The sequence below is a fragment of the Alexandromys fortis genome, unplaced genomic scaffold (assembly GCF_014885135.2).
Source record: "Alexandromys fortis isolate MF-2015 unplaced genomic scaffold, M_Fortis_MF-2015_v1.1 scaffold_88, whole genome shotgun sequence".
NCBI lineage: Eukaryota > Metazoa > Chordata > Mammalia > Rodentia > Cricetidae > Alexandromys > Alexandromys fortis.
In genome coordinates, this window is record NW_026067961.1 from 5,055,504 (window position 1) to 5,076,624 (window position 21,121).

At 51.7% G+C, this 21,121-nt stretch overlaps 1 protein-coding gene and 1 long non-coding RNA gene across 4 annotated transcripts in view; both read right to left on the reverse strand.

Moving 5' to 3' along the window:
* Positions 1-339: 339 nt before the first annotated feature.
* On the reverse strand, positions 340-16,658 carry Gpr157 (G protein-coupled receptor 157). Its single transcript, XM_050153397.1, has 4 exons — positions 16,054-16,658; positions 5,110-5,323; positions 3,887-4,084; positions 340-3,433 (listed from the first exon to the last, which is right to left on the reverse strand). Exons 1-4 carry the CDS (start codon positions 16,434-16,436, stop codon positions 3,230-3,232), a joined length of 999 nt encoding a protein of 332 aa, XP_050009354.1. The 5' UTR covers positions 16,437-16,658; the 3' UTR covers positions 340-3,229.
* Positions 16,659-17,133: 475 nt separating this feature from the next.
* Positions 17,134-21,121, reverse strand: part of LOC126508258 (uncharacterized) — a 35,699-nt gene continuing 31,711 nt past the window's right edge. For all 3 annotated transcript variants that reach the window (XR_007593758.1, XR_007593757.1, XR_007593759.1), the window contains exon 3: positions 17,134-17,509. This is a non-coding gene — a long non-coding RNA (uncharacterized lncRNA). The remainder of the gene's footprint in view (positions 17,510-21,121) is intronic.

Below are 21,121 nucleotides of genomic sequence, written 5' to 3' on the forward strand. Positions count from 1 at the left end.
AAAATGATTCATCTAATTTAAAGCAGCAAAGAGTTTTTGGACTTTCACCCAGCCAAAAAAAAATCACACTTCCAAAAAAATCTCACGCTAGGCTTCATTATGCCACAACTTTGAGTTCTAAAAACAAAAGAAGAGGGTGCTGGGGAGGTGGCTCAGCAGCTAAGAGCATTTCCTGTTCTTGTGCAGGACTCAGGTTTAGTTCCCTTTATCTGCTGCCCACAACCACCTGTAACCCCAGGTTCTGGGGCTCAGACTCCCTTCTGGCCTCCAAGGGTGCCGCACACCTATGGTGCGCTTACACACACAAGAACATTCACACACATAAAAAAACAGAGCGAAGACAAATGAAGGGTTTCCTTTATTCTTTTAAGAGAGAGACAGAAAGAACGAACCGAGGCTTCCGAAAGTTGGCTGAGTTTGGTGGCAGAGGCCTGTGTAAACAGAGACTGCTCATTCATTTCCTGGCTTTTCTGTGTGATTATTCTGGTCTGGGCAGCCGGGAAACCAAGGCACGGGTCTGTAATTCCAGAAACCGTGAAACTGAGACAGAAGAATCTCGGAGGCTCTCAAGTTCAAGGCCTGCCTGGACAACTAGTGAGAATCCCTTGCTTCAAAATACAGAAAATAAAAGGACCGAGGGAATAGCTAAATGCTAAACACTTGTCTAGTTTGCACAAGGGCTAAGGTTTAATCCCCTGGTGTCTCCAAAACTAATGTGTGTCTGTGTGTCTCTGTGTGTATGTCCAGACGGACAGAGGCAGGAAACAGCTGACAACTGATTGGGAGAACAAGAACCACAAAGTGCTGAAGATGGGGGAGCAAAGGCTGTAGCTCCCATTAAGGCTGAGGTCACATTTCAGTGACCAAGGGGCATGGGGAGATAAATACGAGTATCGCCAACTAAGAGATAAAAAGCCACCAGGATAAAAAGCCACCAGGCTGAACAAGGCGTAATGGGAGCTGGCAGCCTCTAGGGCCTCCTCCTGGGGCTCACTGAAGGCTCACCTTCCTTTTGTCTTCAGTTCTGAAACCACTTGGTCACCAGCTCTGAGAAGAGCTAAGGTTGAGATCAGCCTGTGCGCTCACAGGGCTAGAGGCAAGGCACCCAGCCTGGGGTCGCCGCCATTCCCCTGCAGCAGCAGGGCAGCGTGGGAAACAGGTGGAAAGAGCCAAAGTGTTTATTTTGCGGAGGGACTTACAGACAGCAATCCTGGCCGATGGCATCAGTCATCAGAGAGAGCTCGAGTGAGCCCCCGGCTCCTGGATCTCCAACAGCCAGGGCTCCCCAAAGCCCTGCCCAGCTGGGTTTGTTCCCACATCATTTCCTCTCTGGTATTCTGTAGATCATTTTCTCCTCTGCAGGAAACAGTTTCTAGAATTTCCGCTCCATTTTAGAAGCCAGGAGACCATGACTGGCAGCATGCTGACAGCGCACAATCGGCTGTAATGTCTTCCCAGGACCTCAGCAGGCCCTGTGCCTGACATAGGCTGTGTCTGTAAACAGACAGCCCCCCGCTGAGGAGCTTTCTTTGATGCCCATGAGGGAACCCACCTCGTGTAGATTTTCCTAAAGAAACACTTCCCAAGGAAACCAGAAAAGGAGCATGTGGACACTGTCCTCTGACGAGTCCTTTTCTGAGAGAGATGTTGTTTGAGAACAAAATGGGAATCAACGGCCCAGTGTGGCTCTGTCCTCCTCAGCCTCAGCCCCTTTACCAGGCTCTGTGAATCCGCTCTGCTTTGTGGGGTACGGACAGAATCCAAGGGCACTGTCTACAGGCATAGTAGAACATTTCCTCGACTTGCCTGCAAGGTGGCGGGCCTGAGACGCGGAGTACCTAGCTCTCTGAAATGAGGGAAGGCTTGCTAGAAGAGCCGCTGAGTGGAGGCGGAAACACAGCTCTCTTACTCCCTTCTTTGGTTGGGCACGCTGCCCCGAGGCTTTAGTACTAGCTTTCTGGGAGGTTGAGGTAGGGAAAACACGCAAGTTCAAGTCTAGCCTGGCTGACAGAGAGTTCAAGGCCAGTCGAGGCAACTTAGTGAGACTCTGCTCAAAACAAAAGGAACAAAAGGAAGGCTTGGGGTAGAACCCAGTGGCAGAACCCTAGTACAGGAAGCACAAAACAAAACAAACAAAACCTTTTTTAAAAAATGTAATTATCGGGAGGCAGAGGCAAGTGGACCTCTGTGAGTTCGAGGCCAGCTTGGTCTAGACAGCAAGTTCCAGACCAGCCAGGGCTATATAATAAGACCCTATCTCAAATAAATTAAACAAAATGTAATCACCTCAGAATCCTCTTTCTATATCCCATAAATAACTACCAAGAAAAAAAGCTTTTTAAATATTTTTGGTACAGGGACCAACATGGAAGCACAGTGGGAGGAGTCAGTGTTTGGACCATTCACCAACCCCCTGACCACAGAACAAAACAACCAAACAAGCAAACCAAAACTAACTAAACAAGGCGCCAAGCCAGACACCCTCCTGACTCACCCCTGTAATAATCACTGAGAACAAAAGTTTCATGAAAACAGCAGGTAGAAACCGTATGTCGTCCTTAGGGACTGGAGCTGAGCTGCCTTCTGTCTTGGTCCCAGAAAGGACCTGAGTGTTGTGTGATTGACTCATGGGCAGGACTCTGGACTCTGGCCTGTGCTGAAATTCAAATGCAATAAATATTGAGGGTTGATGAGCCAAGCAGAGAATCCGTGAGATGCCCATGACTGTGTGCCTGGGTGGTTTGGGTCAATGACGTAGCGGACTTGGGACCTGGTTTAAGGGAAATGGCTCTGCTGTTGAGCTCTAACTTCTCCAGGTTCTCTGCGAATCTCAACACCGTGGCAAACCTGGATCCCATACTGTGATGTCTGGGTCGGGGTGCATCTCTCCAAGGGGTCCATAGGTATGGGTCCCTCAAACTGTAAACAGTGCTGGTGGCTTCAGGACACTGAGAACCGGTGCCCTGGCGGGATCCTGCATTGCTGGCTTCCCTGCATCCCCCATCTTTGGGCTTATACAAACAAACCCCACTGAACCAGGACACGGGTGTGCAGAGAACGCACAGCAGCCCTGAGAGGCGAGGAGGTAGAAGAGGCTGCCCTGACGCCATTCTTTCGCGGGGCGGAGCTTCCCTGGTCAAGGCTTCCGGTGCGCGACCCTGTATCTGGCGGGGCAGCAGCAGGAACCAGGAAGGCAGCACCGGTGAGAACAAGGAGAGAAGTCCACCAATCAGGTGCTGGGAACTTCCGGAGTCCGTCTGGATTCCTGAGATTCTCTCATCTTGGGGGGAGCAGGAGCCCCAAGAGGGTTCTGGGTCGAGGGCTGAGGACAGCAGCGGCAACAGAAGAGAGACAAGAGCCTTGTGCGGACTGCGCGGGTGCAGAGGGCGAACATGATGCAGTTGGCCCCTCCCTGGAAAGTGTTCCCAATGCCCTGGTGGAAGGAAGGGGAGAGGCATAAACACAGGGCTGGGAGTATCCCAGAAATACAGTCGCCGGGACTCAGTGGGCTGCTACGAATCCTATGACCCTTCCAGTCCCAGCCTCTACGTTGTGCCGGGGTGAGCTCAGATACATGGCCTTAAGCAGAGTTCTGGACAGGCCAGAAGTGGCTGGCCACCTAGCCAGACATGCATTTAGGCCTTCTGCAGTGAGAAGGATCCGGGATCGGTTAACTCTACAATGGCTTCTCTAGGTTGCTCAGAACAACCACACAGCTTTCTCCCCACCCCTAACTGCAAAGCCACGCTCGTTTGGGGACAGGGAAAGGACACTGAGCTTTCCCGCTTCCCATAGGCCCATCCTGGGACCTTAGATGTATCAGTCTGTAGGGAAGGGATCTGGCCATGCCACTGTGGGGTAGCAGGGCCCACGGGGACAGACATACGTGCAAAACAACCAGCACAGGAGACTTGACAGCTGGGGAGCCGCAGAGGGTCAGGACGAAACGCACGGTGCTCCAGACCCGGAGACAAATGAATATGAGCGGAATCAGGATCAGTTTCTTATCAGCCATGGAGGTGGAGGAGCCTCGCTGCAGCTGGCGTGCCTCACAGATGGGCCGGTACTCGGAGAGGGCCTGGTGCTGTGTGAAGGACAGGGAGCAAAGACCTGAGCCAGGCGGGCCTCTGCCCGCAACCACCCACACACTTCCACACGTCCACACAACCCACCAGCCCGGGGAGGCAAGAGAGGGGGCACTGTGGCCTTTTTCCACTTGGAAAGAAAAGAAAAGAAAGGAAAGAGAGAGAGAGAAAGTACAAAGGAAACGAACTGCTAAGTCAGAAGAACCCATGACTATGGGTGTGGCTGAGGGATAAGAGTATTTAAGCAAGCAGAGGTCCTGAGTTCAGTCTCTAGTAACACAAAACAAGACATCCCAGTAAGACTTGGGGGAAAATATGAGCCAGGCATGCTTATAGTTTCACTCGGTGAGAAGCAGAGGCAGGAGGATCAGAAGTTAACAGCTGTCCTCAGTTACAAAGTCTCAGGCCAGTCTGGGCAAAGGGATACAATACATTTGATAGACCGTTCACATCACGTAGGAAGCCCTGGCTTCAATTCCCAGCACTGCAGAAACTGGCGTGGTGGTGCACACCTGCAATCCTAGTACCCAAGGGGTGGAGACAGGAGGATGAACAGAAACTTAAGGTCATTCTTGACAGTATAGTGAGTTCCAAATTCAGGGCAAACTATGACTGCTTCTGCCACCATCAGTTTATCTTTGACCTTGATCGCTTAGGCTTCAAGATCCTCTCTGAGGACCACTCTCCCTTTCTGGACAGCCCTACTGACTTATGATCTCCTGAAAAGGCTGACACTTGGGACACAATTTTGACCACCAAGGGTAGGTGAAGTTATCTGTGGCCACCATTCTTGACTTTGAACTCCTTAGTGTAATACTGGGCTGGCCACACGGTGGCAGTGCAGGACCGCGGTTGACAACGCAATTCTGTGGTCCAGCTACTTCGGTCTCACCTACCTATACCAGGACTAGCCAACAAGCCTATTCACGATTCAGTCCAAGCACAGGGTTCCTATGGCCTGGCACTAGTTTAGTCCCTTAGAGAATTAGTCTGTCCCCGAAGGGCCAGCACATCAGACACCTACCGCTCTGTTGATGTGTTTTCTGACCAGAAGGTACAGTAGAGGCAATAAGACATAAGCCAGCATCTCCCACAGCTTCCCAGTCAGGAGCATCCACATGACACGGTCCTCAGCCTCCAGGTTCACCCAGCACCAGCCCACGGACACGTCGGAGGCATCGTAGCCTATCTTCTTCAGAGAGACAGCGGCCACTGTGATGGCCAGCGGGACACCCCAGCTGAAGAATACACGAAAAGAGGGGTGCCAAGGTTAGCCCCTAGCCCTGCAGTGTTATCCCTGCAGAGAACAGTGCTCCCCAAACCAGCTCAGATAGTGTTACAGTGTTCCTGTAAATCAAGGGGGGGGGCAGGAAGGGCAAGGGGGAGCCTGTTCTGATTTAGAATTTCAGGACTCTGTGGCTTGGTCAGAAGAGTGATTGATTGTGTAGTATGGATGAAGCCCTGGGTTCAATCTCTCGCGCCGCAGAAACCGGGCACAGTGGCATATGCCTATAACCTCAGTGCTTGGGAGGTGGAAGCAGATAGATCACAGTAAGTTTCAGGCTAACCTGGACTACACAGTAAAATGCTAGCCTGTGCTACAGACTGAGACACTCTCAAAACAATCTCCTAAATGACACAACCTGCAAAAGACGCGGGTTTGGTACCTCACAACCATCTGGGGCCAAGGGCACTTGCCTGCCCATGGCCTATGATCTCCCATCCAGGCCCAGAGAATCCACTCCCAACTTCTGTACCCCAAGCTCTCCTAGGTTGCCAGGGGACTGACTGAGGTTGTGAGTACTTAGACCTAGATACCAATGCAGGCAAATCCTTGTATAGAAAAATAAAATAATTAAAAAATAAAGGTCCAGTGCTCCTCAGAGAGGGGTGTGGCCAGACAGATCCAACTCTTACACGCCCCAGCTGGCTCCTCTCCCTGCACCCACCGGGGTGTGGTCCAGTACGCCAACTTCAGCCTGCGAGTCTAGGCTTCAACATTCATACCCTCCGTCAGTCCCCTGGCAACCTGCCTTGGGTTTCAGGAATTGGGAGAATCCAGGGTCTAGAATCGTGGGTTATGTGTAGGCAAATCCCCTTGGCTCTGAGGCCTCCTTTCTCACGCGGAGCAAGTGTAGCCTGGCAAGGGTCAAAGTGACCGTCTAGAACATCTGGTCAGGTGGTGCACCGCTGGGGACCCTACCAGGCTCCGCCATTTGGAGAACACCCCCACCACAACACAACTGGAATTAGGTCCAAGCCCCAAGTCTCCTTTCCAAGAATCCCTGCCCAGTCTCCTTCCAAGACACCTTATCAAAGGGACGCCTCTTGTGGAGGTGACACAGGGGTTGAGTGCTCCGCCTTTGATGCAATGGGCTGGGTCCAAACTACCACTCTGTGGCCACTTGGGCAAGCTGCTCAGCTTCGGCACGCCAGCATCTCCACAGGGTGGGGGTGATGATGGCACCCGAGGAAAGCCAGATGAGCATCCGTGCGGCTCCCACAAGCCCAGGCAGCCACACGTGCCAGCTGCCGGGAAGACTGTGGTTAGAGGCAGGCTTGGCCGTACATGCCTGTAATCCCAGCACAGGGAAGGTAGACGCTCGGGAGGCCTGGGCTCCGAGGTGAGACCTCATCTGCTGTAATGTTTCAGTGTTCATCAGAATAAAGCAGGTGGATGTGTGGCGTGTGTATAATACATACACACATACGTACATACACACACATACATACATACACACAATACATACATACATACACATACACACACATACACATACGTACATACATACACATGCATATATACATGCACACATACAAACATACACACACACATACATACATACATTTATCATACCTGTCACTGACAGAAGGATGGGAAGCACACAGCTCTAGCTAAAATTCCTTGGCACGAGGGTACATAAGCAATGTCTACTCCTTCCCCTAAGGTCCCAAACTGAGACACATTTCTGCCGAAGTTCCCTCTGGAGAACCAATGAATTTATTGGGGGTTCCTTACAGCTCATAGGCGGGGGGTGACTTATAAGGGTGTGGAAGCTCCTTCCTAAAAGGCCGTATCAGAAAACCGTTCCTTTAGCCAGCAGAGATGAGGACTTCCCCATGGGTCACATAGATGGAGGCCCCCACCCCTTAGTCTTCCTATGTGCTCCATCCTTTCCCCAAGGACACACGCAAGTAAGGCAGAGGGACAAACAACAGGTGGCAGGAAGCGGTTGTGACCTCTCAACCTCCTCATGAGGGAATTTTAATGATCAGCAGGCCCGGCTGGGAGAAGTAGGCTCAGAGGATAATCACGACAGCAGCCTGTACGCGATACGAAAATATACAGTTCTTGGGGCTGCTGGGACAGCTTAGTGGGTAAAAGTACTAAACCTGATGACCTGAGTTCCATCCCTGGGACCCACGTGCCGGAAGGACAGACCAACTTCCATAAGTTGCCTTCTGACCTCCACATGTGTGCCATGGCACATTCATGCCCGCCCCTCAAAAATAAATAAATGTAATTTTAAAAGATCTACAAGCAAAAACACATATTCATGTTTTTATACCAAGTATGCGTCAAGCCCATACAGCTGATGGAATCTCCAGGGATGCTTCTGGGGAGCCCCACTCTGCCCGACCAGTCATGCTCAGGAATTAAGAGTGATCCCGTCACAAAAATCGAGCTCATAACTTTCATTTTCTGTAGCATCTAAGACGAAAGTGAAAGCTAGGCCCTGTAACCCCAGCACTAGGGAAGCTGAAGCAGGGGGATTGCCGGGAGTCTGAAGCCAGCTTGGACTTCAGAGTAAGACTCTCTCTGAAGAAACAGAAAACAGACACAGACTGTAAGTTCACCAGACCATGACTAAAGGACTTCTTGGCCAGATGAAGCACGGTGCTCCCAGGTTGCTCAAATGCTTCCTTGTTCCTTCTGCCCCCATTCTTCTCGTGGCCTCCCCGCAGGACACCCAGCTTCCTGTCTGCCCCCACAGGGCACTGTGTCTGCTTCAATTTGGGGCTAGTGACACTTTTACTCTTTATGTTTTAAAGATCTATTTATCTCATGGATGTGAGCGTGTTTTGCCTGCATGTATGTATGCATATCACACGGAGGCCAGAAGAGAGCGTCATAACCCCCACAATGGGAGTTTCAGGCGGTTGTGAGCAGCTGTGTGGGTGCTGGGAACCAAACCCAGGTCCTCTGCAAGAGCAGCAAGTGCTCTTTACTGCGGAACCATCTCTTCAGCTGCCTCTGCCCCACAGTTCATGGTATTATTAAAGTTACCTCCATGGCTTAAGTTTTTTTGAGACAGAGTCTCATGTGGGCCGGGCTGACAAGACTGGGTGCCGCCTCGGCTCTCCAAACCTCTGATTCTGAAGCAGGGGGCCTCACGGATTAGGGTCTGTCCAGGGGGAAGAAAGTTAGCACACCACACCCCGAGCCGATCTCTCACTTGGAGTGGCACCAGCAACACCTCCTGGCAGAGCCTGGGCTCCTAGTTTGTGTTCACCTGGAACCCAAGGTCGGGCTCTGCATAGGCTTCCTCCCTTCTCAGGCAGTTACAGACCAAACTGTGCCCCATTCCAGGTCTGTCTCTTGAAGCCCTGACCCTCAGAACCTGAGAAAATGACTGTTTGGAGACAAGGTCCTTCAAGAGTTAACTAAATTCAAATGAGGTGGCTGCCAGTGGGTCTACCCCCCAAGAGCAGGTATCTGATAGGAGCAGATTTTGACTCCGACAAGCACAGAGCGACAACTTGTGCGGGTCCAGGAAGTCAGCACCATCTATGAGCCAACCATCTCCCGGCCCACACCTTGAGCTTCTAGCGGGTTGTTGTTGATACCCCATGCAGGACAGAGGGGTCACTACCCCAGCCCCCGGGGAGCTGGGCTCCAGAGTCAAAGCAATGAACTAGAAGAACTTAGGGAAGAGAAAACTAAAGCAAAGCCACTTGGCTTTCTCCAGTCAGGCCCCTCTGGGGACTCTTTACCATTCTAGCTTTAAATCCCCAGGGAAGCGAAACTGGAAGCAGTCACACAGGAAAGAGGCAAGCCACCCTCATACTAGGAATCCCCTGGCGTTCCTGTGATGGCCCCAGGCAGGTGGCTGTCCCCAGAATAGCAATGTGTTGGATGACCGCTGGAAGCAGGCCCCTTGGGGATCCCAGCTCTGCCCATCTGGGGACGTTCTGTTATAGAGTGGGGGCACTCCTCCCCCTTCACAGAGTCCAGTGGAAAAGCTGCCCACTGCTTTCCAAAGAGCATTTGAACCATTAGCCCGGGCCCCAGTCCGTCCCACGAAGGGCCCCGGTTGGAAGTGGGTTCCAGGCATCCTGTGTTTCTCGGTTCCTCCTGGTCCTTGGAGGCTGGCAACTTCTGGGTAGGAAACAAAGTGTGGGTGGGGTCTTCCTTCACCCTCTCTGTGCGCCAAATGGCAATTCCTGGTTTAAGACCAGTGGTTATAGACAGCCTTAAAGTGTTAGCAGAACGGGGGAGGGAGTAGAGGAGACTGTCGGGCAACAACGCTCCCGTTTAGAACAGCTCTGGGGAGGAGGAGCCAGAGGAGCCAGAGGGAAGCCCAGCGGAACAGAGCCAGGGTGCAGAGGCAGCTTCCCCAGGACAATGGTTACTCACTGTCCCTCTCGTGGGGCAGAGCTAGGACGTGGGAGAGGTTCAGGGGGTCAGTCTCTAGGAGGTCACCATGAGGTCATTCTGTGAATTCAGCTGTGGGAGGGGGAGGGGTATCCTGTGCAATGCAGGACCCACCTGATGACACTGTAGCCGTCGGCAGATGCCCCTGCCCACCTAGGTCCTGGGGGAAGAGAAGCAGTTTGATACTCTCAGAAGAATCAAGAGTAACCTCCGCTGTCCCTGAGGCTCTTGCCCTGGGTTTCCCACTGTAAGATCTTACCATATAATCTTGGGGAAAGACACTGAGTAGAATAGATGGAAACCAGCTCCAATGTGGGGGGCACTGGTGCCCTGGAGTGCTGCTCAAGAGACTGCCTGCCCAGTGTTAGATCAGAGGCCACCCTGTGGACTGTGGAGGAAACCGTAGCAGCCTCACCTGCCACCCAGGCCCTTCCCTAAGCAGCTAAATTCCTAGCATTCAGCAGCAGCAGCCCCAAGACAGGGTGGGGCAATAGGACTCACTTTCTGAGCAGGTGCACAGAATGGCTAAACTCAGAGACTGCTCCCCTCTAAGCACAGAGACCCCCACTCTAAAGTCTATAAAGGAATTCCCTTTGTCCTGTGGATTGCTGTTGAATGGCCTATACCAGCCCCTCCATCTCCCCGCCTGCCCCCAATCCCCCCAACCCCACCATGAGTGGCTGGGGGAACCAAAGGATGTTTCACCAGCAATCCTCTCCCTCAGCATCTCTCTACCAAACCTGGAAAGAATCTTTGTTGTTTAAAATACTTAAGAATGAGCAGGGCATGGTGACACATGGCTTAAATCCCAGCACTTCGGAGGCCAAGAAAGGCAAGAGACATGCAGGTTTCTCTACGAGTTCAAGCCTAGCTTGATCTATGTAGTGAGTTCCAGGCCAGCCAAGACTACATAGAGAACTATCTCTAAAAAAAAAAAACAACAACAAAAAAGACCCAACCAAACAAAAAAATAAGCCACAGGAAAGAAAATGTGGAGGTCATGCATCCTTTCGTGGAGGCTCCCCCTCCTTTATCAGCATTTACCGGCTCTAAAAGCCCCCAGTCTCAGACCCCTACAACAGTAACTGAGCAAGAGGTGCGCATGGTGCCCGGGAGGCAAGGGCGGCTGACCTTAACGCAAAGCCAGTCTCCTGGGCTACACAGTGAGTTTCTAGGCTAGTCTGGGCTACCGTAGGAGACCTTGTCTAAAACAAATGCCAAGTTAGGCATGGGGTATGGCGCCTGTAAGCCTTGCTTTGGGGAAGTGTGACAGGAAGGTCAAGAGTCTGAGAGAATACTGGGCTACAGAACAAGGTTGAGGCCAGGCTAAGCTGAGACTCTGCCTCTAAAAACACAAATGAATTCATTCATTCTCTCCCCTGGTCCTCCTCTCCAGCATGGGTCTTGGAAAGAACACTGAGACACGGCAGGAAGAACCCCGAAATCCAGCTCTGCCCTTGAACCCATGGCAATCTCTCTGCCTCAGCCTGGGATTTCAGTCGGATACCACTAGGCTTGGCTAGACCCTATCTTTGCTTCTTTTTCACTATGGTGTAACTTCCCACTCCCCACACAGCAGAGTCTTGGGGTCAGCTTGGGACATAAGACTCTTTATTGCTCCATAAATGCAAGGGAGCTCCAGAGGGGTGTGTGTGGAGAGGAGAGAGAGAGAGAGAGAGAGAGAGAGAGAGAGAGAGAGAGAGCGCAATACAGCTGTTCCGCATTCAGTCACACCCAGAAGTGGAGCCAGAAGTCCAGACTGCTGGTGGCCAGCTCAGTCAGGACCCTTACCTCTGACCCCAAGAGACAACACCCTACCTCCCAGCCCTATTCAAGGACTCTAGAACTGATCTGGTGGAACAGGGGCAGGGGTGAGGGTGGCTAGCTGGCCCCTGCTGAGGGTGGAGACAGTTGCCATAGAGGAAGAATAGGAAATGACCCACTGAGGCAACTCCAGCCCTGGCCTCGGGTGGGCACCCTAAACAAATGACCACAGACACACATCCACACGGATGCACTAAAGGAATGACAAAGCAAAAGCAGAGCTGGAGAGATGGTTAAGAGCACTGGCTGCTCTTCCGGACGACCAGGGTTCAATTCCCAGCTCCCACATGTGGCTCCCAGCTGTCTGTAACTCCAGGCCCAGGAGTTCCAATTCCCTCTTCTGGCCTCCTTGGGCACCGTACACATGTGGTACAGACATACATGCAGGCAAAACATCCGAACAGAGAGTGAGAGAGAGAAATAACTGCACCATGCCTGACAGATGTGACCTTAGCCAAGTCAACACCACAGCGCTTCTGAAACCTGCCAGAGTGCAGACTTGAAGCCCTGTGAAGAAGCATCGGGCATACAAAAACTGAGGGGCATCCTATAAGCTACCATGCTGTACTCTCCCAATGCCAACGTCATGAGCCAGGACAGTGACACGTGTCTGTAACCTCAGCACTCAGGAGGCTGAGTCTGAAGCTACCTGGGCTACATGGTGAATTTCAGGCCAGCCTAGACACGAAGGCCCCGCCTAAACAAAACATAACTAGGAGCTGGGGTTTAGCTCTGTTGGTAGAGCACTTGCCTGGGTCTCATCCCGACCCTCGGCACTGCAGAGAACGGGTAGAGAGGCACTCATCCCTATAATCACAGCACTAGGGAGGTGGGGGCAGGAGGACCGGACTCAGAAACAGAAACAAAAGTAAGTGAGCAAAATAGCCAAGGTTGGGCTAGCAAGATGACTCAGGCGTAAAGCCTGGTGACTCAATCCCTTGAATCCACATAAAGGTGGGAGGCGAGAGCGAAGTCCACAAAGTTGTTTGCCTTCTGACCTCTACACACAGGTGCCATGACACACATAGCCCCCCTAAGCAATAAGTAATAATAAAATTTAAAGTCAGAGTTATAAAGAAGACTGAAGGGGAAGTGGAAGATTTGCAAGGGGAGAAGACATGGAAAATAGGTTAACGTGTAATTCAGAATTTTCCTCAGCAACGAAGTCCACCAATCGGGTGGCAGTGCCACCCTGCCGGTTATGTGTTGGTATGTGTACGTCTGCGGGAAAGCCACATACATAAGCATACACACACGAGGTGGCATCGTGTCTACTCAAGAAAAATAATGGGAGAGAACACAAAATGCTAACAACTGGGAAACCTGCACAGCGTAAATAAGTTTTCTTAAAGTCATTGTTATCCTAGCCAGGTAGAATCATGAAACGCACAGACTCAGGGTCAGAATTAGCATCTATCCCTGCGCCCCTGACTTCCTAGCTCTGTGGCTTGGGCCATCTGTCCTTCTGTGAGTGGTGGGTGATGGCCCTGCCCATCTGGCTGGAGCATTCGGTGATCTAATAATGGGGCAGCTCTTTGTGAAGGCTTCGGGAGCCAGATGATGGGGTCTCAGCTGTCCTCCTCCAGTCACGGAGAAAGGTCCCTGGGGATGGGACTCTGTTGAGTACTAAGAGGAAGGCACTGGGGCCTCATGGTTGCTTTCCTGGGAACTTGTGTGTGCACGGCCTCTCTGGGATTCTGTGTTTCATGCCTGTAGCTGTTTTTAGAGATGGGATTTCTCAGGTCTGGGGAGGTAGCACCGGCTTCAGTCCCCGGCATTTCCAGAAAACGAGCCATAAAGATTCCTTTTCCGGGCCACATGCTATCATGCCATTAAACACATGAGTTAGAGCACAGGCCACCAACATTAACAGCTGGGTGGCATTCTGGGTAGAAAGGAGAGGAAGTCCCTTAACTTACTGTTTCCCTTACTGCTGAACACTGAAATTACTTCTGATTCTTACTATTTCTTCTCCTAATTCAATGAGAAAATGCCACCCTGTTATATGACCAATTCCCAGTAACTACTGTTTGGGGTGGGTGGGTGGGTGGGGACAGGATCCTGTGCAGCCCAGGATGGCGGACTGACCTGACGTTTAAATAGCACTGAAGCAGATTTTGAGCTCCTGATTCTCCCGCCTCTACCTCCCCTGGGTTCCAGGAATGTGCCATCAACCCCGACTGTTCTTCAGAACCCTTCAGGGATAGATAGCCATCATGTGTGCTGTTATCATTTTAAAATTCTGCCGGGAGGTTAATCCCAGCACTCGGGCTGCAGAGGCAGGCAGATCTCTGTGAGTTCAAGGTCAGCCTGGTCTACAAGAGCTAGTTCAGGACAGGCACCAAAACCTACAGAGAAACCCTGTCTCGAAAAAAAAAAAATTAAAATCCTTTCCAAGGCTGGAAGACCTGAAGAAGAGGCTTGAGTTTTAGTAGTGAGCCGGGGGATGAGGGGGAGTGGATCATTGATGGGTGTGGCAGCGCACACCTTTAATCTCAGCACCTACAGGAGGCAGAGATAGGAGGTTCCAGGCCAGCCAGGGTTACAGGGAGGCCTTGCCTAATAACTCAACAAACACATAGTCGGTAGTCAGGTAGTCTGTGTCCAGGGAGGAGGATTCTTCATATCACAGATCCTTCTGCAGCAATGACCGAATACTCCAAGGCTATAGAGCAGAGAGGCCTTAGCAGCCAGTGTGGGAGGATCTGGGTCATAACTGAACCTGTTGAGCAGGTTCCAGCGAGTCTCTGGAACACAGGCCTTCCCTAGAAAGACTTCCCCAAGCATCTCAGAACCTTCCTAGAGGGTCGCTGATGAGAACTGAGCAGGGCACTCCCAGCTCAGGCTGGCTAGGAAAATCAGGCTGTAGGGGCTACAGAGAAGGCCCTGTTCCTTTGCTTAAAAAATAGATCGTATTCATCAGTTTGGAAAGAGTTCAGTCAGGAGAAGTTCTTGCAAAGAGAGGTCCAGCTTGGGCCCCTTATCAGGTGCCAATGACCAACTGTGTTCAGATTCCAACCCTACCATGGAAGACTTCTGGTCTCTGACATAGTTGGTATTTGATGTGTGTTGGAGGGGAGAGAAACCAAGTCCCCTTTGCAGTAGGTCCCCCCACACACACTGGGAATGACATGGTACAAAGATTTTGCCTGAGCAGCTGAGAAGTGGGCTCTTTCATTTCTTTGGGACCAGCTGGTCTCCTTCCAACAGTTGCAAGAGCAGCAGGTCAAGTGACTCTTCCCAGCTTGTCTCAGCGTGTGACAACCAGGTGACCTGTCTCTACTGAAGCGCTGACTACCCTCTTAGCCCTTGGAAAGCACTCAAGGTTTTAGAAAGGACCTATAATTAGGGCAGACTCCGGGGCCTTGCGCTCAGGCAAAGAGACAAGGAAACGGCCTTAGGATTCCTGCCTTGGGTTCAGCACAGGACACCAGGATTTTGGAACTCTGAAAAGACACAGGTGAAGCTGGCCTCTGGGTACAGCTTTTTTTGCTGACATGCTTGAAAGCAGGGCAGGACAGGGCAGGACAGGCCGGCAAAGGCCTTCGTATCCTCACTCAGAGACTCCAGGAGGCTGACAGCCCTGATCCTGACCAGCCCTTTGCCTCAGTTTTGAAGATCCTGAATAATTCTAGGCCGTCAAGTCCTCCTAGGAGGGACTAGACAGGAAGTTTGGTGGTTAAAAGCACTTGCTGCTCTTATAGAGGACCTGGGTTCAATTCCTAGCCCCCACATGATGGTTCACAACCACCTGTAACTCTAGTTGGGGGAGGGGCTGATGCCCTCTTCTGACCTTCAAGGGCACCAAGTACACATACATACATGTTATGCACATACATACATGCAGTCAATACTCACACATAAAATAAAATTAATAAATCTTTAAAAAAAACCTTAGAATAAAAATTCTAGTGACTGGGGCCCGAAGTCTATAAACGGCATGAAAAACTTAAAAAGCATACATTTGTGTGTTTTATGGTTGAGACACTGTGGTCTGGGAGTGGCTGGATGTACCACACCCACTGTGGTAGAGAATTGGAAGTTGTGGGCTCTTCCGCCAGGACAGACACCTAATCATCTCCCAGCCTACGTATCGGGGTTTCTCTCCATAGGCAGCAGAGACTGCCAAGTCACGGTGAAGAAGGAGGCAAAAGCACAGTGTCGTTGTCCCCAGTTCCTTTCTAAATGGCAGGGCTCACCCCTGTGGGCAAGCTCTGCACCCACCCCCACCTCGCCTGAAGGTTCCAACTGGGGCAGACACCACCGACCACCCGCTTCAGAGATGCTCTAACACGTTGACTCCAATCTCTTGGGCAAGCAAGGCATCCTTCCATGCTTCCGGGATGCCCGGGAGGCATGACCGCCAGTAGAACAAGCCACCTTGCCACCTAGATAGAGGATGCACGAGGGCCACAGTGCAGTAAGCAAGGCCAGGGACCAGTAAGCCTGGGTCCGGGGCCTGAAGGCAAAGCAGCGTCTCCCACTCACCTGATGAGATGAAAAGCCCAGAGCAGATGGTCCGTGCTGGGCCCGCGCGCATCTCGGACGATGCTGAGGTACAGGTAGAGAGCGATGGCCACCGTCCAGAAGAAGGAGCTGGTGTTGGCGAAAGTAGAGAGCGCGCCCTGCAGCACGCAGTCCCACGAAGGCCCCGCAAAGTCCTGCAGCACCCCGTAGAAGTACGAGGCAGCCGAGAGCAGGTCCGCTAGCGACAGGAAGAGTAGCAGGCGCCGTGCCCGGCTACGCAGGTCAGGCCACAGGGCGTGCGTGACCACCAAGAGGCCCGAGCCCAGCGCTGACAGCACGCACGACAGCAGTACCACGGCGCGCTCCCACGGCAGCAGCACAGTGGGAGGTGCGGGGGATGGCATGGCCGGCTAAGGACCAAGGGCAGACGGCCAGGGTGCCCAGGGACAAAGATGCAGAGAGGTCGAGCCCGCGGTCGCCTCTGTTTGGGCATCTAGACGCCCGGGGCTCGAGTGCCAACGGGTCCGGCCTGCGTCCCTGCCCCGCCCAGGCTACAGACCAAGCCGCCGCCGTCTCATCCCAAGGCTCTCGACGTCCACCCCACCCCTGTGCTCTCTGCTTCGGGCCGCTGAGCTCTCCCGGGTCCACCCCTGCGCTCTCTAATCCCGCCCCTGAGCTCTCCCCGTTCCTACTCTGCGCCCCCCACACCCCTCCCTGATTTCCCTAATCCCCGCCCCTGAGCTCTTCACGCCTTGTGTCTGCCTCCCGCGCTATGCTCCTGTCTCAGCGCAGTCCACACTCCGCCCGAGTAGCCTCAGCACCCAGCCCTGACGCCCGCCCCTGCGATCTCCTTGCTCAGAATCAGCCCCTACACCTAGCTCCTAAATTCTCCCCTTCTCCCACCCCAAGCCCCAGAGCCCAGCTCCCGCGTCCCGCCCCGACCCTCCCCGCCCCGCCCCCGAGCCCTCCACGCTCCGCCTCTGTAACGCTGAGCGCTCTCGCCCGCGCTCCACCCCTGCGCACTAACACACCGCGCTCCGGAGCTCCAGCGCTCCGCCCCGTGGCTCCAGGGCACCGCCCAGTCTCTTCCAAGCTCCTCCCGTGACCCCCACTCGCGAACTGCTCCACCCCTGATGCTCATTCAGCACCACGCTCACGTGCTTCCCCACGCCTCTGCGCCCCTACACCTCTCTTCACCCCAGTTACTCCCGGTCCTGGTCCTCGTCTCTGCCTTCCGCCTCCCGAAGCTACTCTAGAAGGCTAGCAACAGGCTAGGACATCCCGTTCTGGCGCGGAGGGGAGAAGGACATTTTTTAGGGCTAAAGTTACTTTCCTCGGGATCAGCCAGGCCAACTTACGTGTGTGTTGGGGCGGGGAGGCGCGGTTGTTGGAGACATTCTTTCCGATGGTGGCAAAAACAGGTCCAGAGCGTGACCCACATTCCTGAAGCCTGGGTTACTTGAAGTGTTCCCAAGATCTGAGGTGGTGATTTGGAGAAGTTTCTGACTTTTGTTATAATGAACGTATTGTTTTTGTGGAGTTGAGAATGGAACGCAGGGCTTCACACATCCCAATAAAGTGTTCGCCTACTGAACTGTATACTTTCATTTCCTAATTATTCTCTATGGCTTATTTGGTGCGATTTAAAAATACATTTTATTATTTTACTTGAACGGATAGTTTGCCTCCATGGATGTCTGCGTACCACGTGCCTACAGAGGCCGGAAGAGGGCGTCATACCCCTTACACCATGTGGGTGCTGGAATTGAACCCAGTCCTGTGGAAGAACAGCAAGTGGCCTTCTCTCCCTCCAGAGGTGAGATTTTTAAGAAATGAAACACTAGCACCTGTGAGATGACTTTGAGTAATGGCCCTAGCAAAGCAAGACCAACAATCGGAGTTTGATTCTCGGGACCCACTTGGAAAGAGAGATCGAGTCATGTAAGTCGGCCTGGTACCACTTCTCCCCACCCCTGCTGGACACATAAAAAATGTACTCTAATCTAAAAAAATGTAAAAGTGAAAAAAAAATAAATGAAATATCAGTTCCCAGTTTGCAGAGTCCTTCCTTTTCCTGTTGGAACATTTTGTATTTTTCAGGGATGGAAATTCTCTATAGAGGACCCAGTTTTCATTACCAGCTCCCAGGTAGGTGGCTCACAACCACGCATAGTCCAGTTCTGAGCGCATCCCATGTCCGTGGTCTCTGAGGCACTGTACTCACACACCCACATAATTAAAAGTAATAAAAATCATTTTTTAAAAGTCTGCATTTGTAATTGTCCTAAGTCTAAAAGTCACTGGGTTTTAGTACATTTGCAAGTTTGTGCAACCACAGTAATTATCTTGTTCTACAGCATTTGCTCACCCTCAAGGACTTGGGCTACAAAGATTGATGCCCAGTTAAGAGCACCTGTGCTCCTGCAGAGGGCTTGAGTTCAGGACCCAGGACACACATATGCCTCACAGCCACCTGTAGCTCCAGTTCCTGAGGATTGGATGCCCTCTTCTGGACTCCTCCAGCACTGCACACACAGGGTACACATGCATGCACACAGGCAGGCACACTCTCATACACACAGAATACACAGAACAGCCAGGTGGTGGTAGTGCACGCCTTTAATCCTTTAATCCCAGCACTCGGGAGGCAGAGATAGGTGGGTCTCTGTGAGTTCAAGGCCAGCCTGGTCTACAAGAGCTAGTTCCAGGACAGCTAGGACTGTTAAGCCATGTCTCAATAAACAAAAACAAATCAACAAAAACCACAGTACAAATCCTGTTCTCTTCTAAGGAGGGACAGAAAGGGAATGGATCTGGAGGGAAGGGGAGGTAAGCGGAGCTGGACGTAGAGGGAAAGGAAACAGGATTATTGTAGGAGAAAAATCTATTTTCAATAAAAAGAATTTTACGGTAAATATTTGGAAAGCCAAGAAATTATTCTCTATTGATATTCAAAACTACTAAATGGCTGGGCGGTGGTGGCGCATGCCTTTAATCTCAGCACTTGGGAGGCAGAGGCAGGTGGATCTCTGTGAGTTCCAGGACAGGAACCAAAAGCTACAGAGAAACCTGTCTTGAAAATCAAAAAAAAAAAAAAAAAAAAAAAAAAACCCTACTAAATGGCCACTTTAAAGTTCTTGTGAAATTGGGCAACCACTGATTTTCATCATAGTCTGGATTTATCTACTCTGGGTATCTCCTATGAGGGGGAAGGTATAGGGGATGGTCTTCGGTGTCTGCCGTCTTTCCCTTGGTGTGTTTGCAAGATTCCTTCTCCATAACGTGTCTGCATTCCTTTCTTCCTGTGGGCAATCACCAAGATTCCTTCCCCGTGATGTGCCCTTTCCTTACTGTGGGCAATCACATTCTCCTGTGGATCCAGTCACCGGCGGATGGGAACATCTGGCTGGGACGAATAAGCGGCTGTGAAACTCAGGTGGAAATGCTATGTGGACAGATGTTTTCGGTTCTCTTGGGCGTGTACCTCGGCGTGGAATTGCCGGGTGGTAAGGTAAAGAGCTGCATTTGCCTTTGTGAGGAAAGCATGATCTCTGTCCAAAGTGTTCACTTGGCCTTCACCACCAGTGCGGAGGGACAGGGACAGTATATTGTTTTGGAGAGGTCCGTGTGCAGCTCAGGCTGGCCTGGAAGACATCTGACCTGGAGTTTCTTCTCCTCCTTCTGGATGCTAAGATTTCAGATTTGCATCACGGAGCCCTTTCTTTAAAAAAAAAAAAAAAAAAAAAAAAAGCCATCTATTTATTTAGCATACGGGCTAATTTTATGTCAGCTTGGCACAATAGAGTCATCTGAGGAGGAGATGCCAATTGAGAAAAAATGCCCCCTAAGATCCAGCTGTAAGGCATTTTCTTAAATAGTGATTGATGGGGGAGGGCCCAGCTCACTGTGAGTGATGCCATCCCTGGGCTGATGGTCCTGGGTGCTCTAAGAAAGCAGGCTGAGCAGACCATGGGAGGCAAGCCAGTAAGCAGCACCCCTCTATGGCCTCTGCATCAGCTCCTGCCTCCAGGCTGCTGCCCCCAGGTTCCAGCTCTGTTCGAGTTCCCTTCCTGACTTCCCTCAGTGATGGAAGTACAAACTGAAAAGAACCCTTCTCTAGTCATGGTGTTTCACTGCAGAAATAGTAACCCGAACTAGGGCAGAAATTGGTACAGGAAAGTGGGGGATTGCTGTGACAGACCCGATCATGTTGTCTCGGGGAGGATCATGGAACTTTGGGCTAGAAGAGCCACTGAGTGTGGAGAGCTCAGCGGGCTGTTCTGTAGGAGCTTGGGAGATAAGAACTTTGAGAGCAGTGCAGCCAATGGAAGCCTGCTTGTGAAGTCTCCCAGGGAAGCAAAGACTCTACCGGGTTATCTGTGCAAAAATCTGTAGTGTCTTGTCAGCTGGAGCTGAGGAATCAGCTGTGATTGACAGGAGAACAGAACCACTAAGATAAAATATTTTCTTATTTATTTGTTTATGGCAAATATAGCTCTTTACCTTATTTGATTTAATATTTGTGATATTACTTTGCTTCAACTTGCTGGGACAATTGACGCTAGTTAGCTGGAGCTAAGAAATTAGCCATGATTAAGAAGAGACCAGCATCACGGAGGTGAACTCTTCTGGGAGCTGTCTCCTCAGGGTCAGAACTCAGAAAGTGTTCTAAATGCAGCCTAGGCTATAACTTGAGCTGGCAGCCAGATGTGGTAGTGTAAGAGCCCCCCAGGTGGTACTGGTTTTGAACGCATGAGGAGGTCATGGAGAGCAGCTAAGGCTTGGCACTGTGAGAGGCCAGGGGAGACCGATGGTGATTGTGCGGCCTCAGCAGCAGTTGATGAAACGGGTCAGGCTGAGAAGCCGAGGGTGGACACCGTGAAGGGAGCCCAGGAGAGGCTGGTGGTAGTTTGAATGTAATTGGTCCTCATAATCTCATAGGGAGTGGCACTATTAGGAGGTGTGACTTTGTTGGAAGGGATATGGCCTTGGAGGAAGAGCGTCCCTGTCGGGACAGGCTGTGAAGTTTCCTATGCTCAGGATACTGCCCAGTGTGACAGTCGACTTCCGGTGGCCTGCATATCAAGAT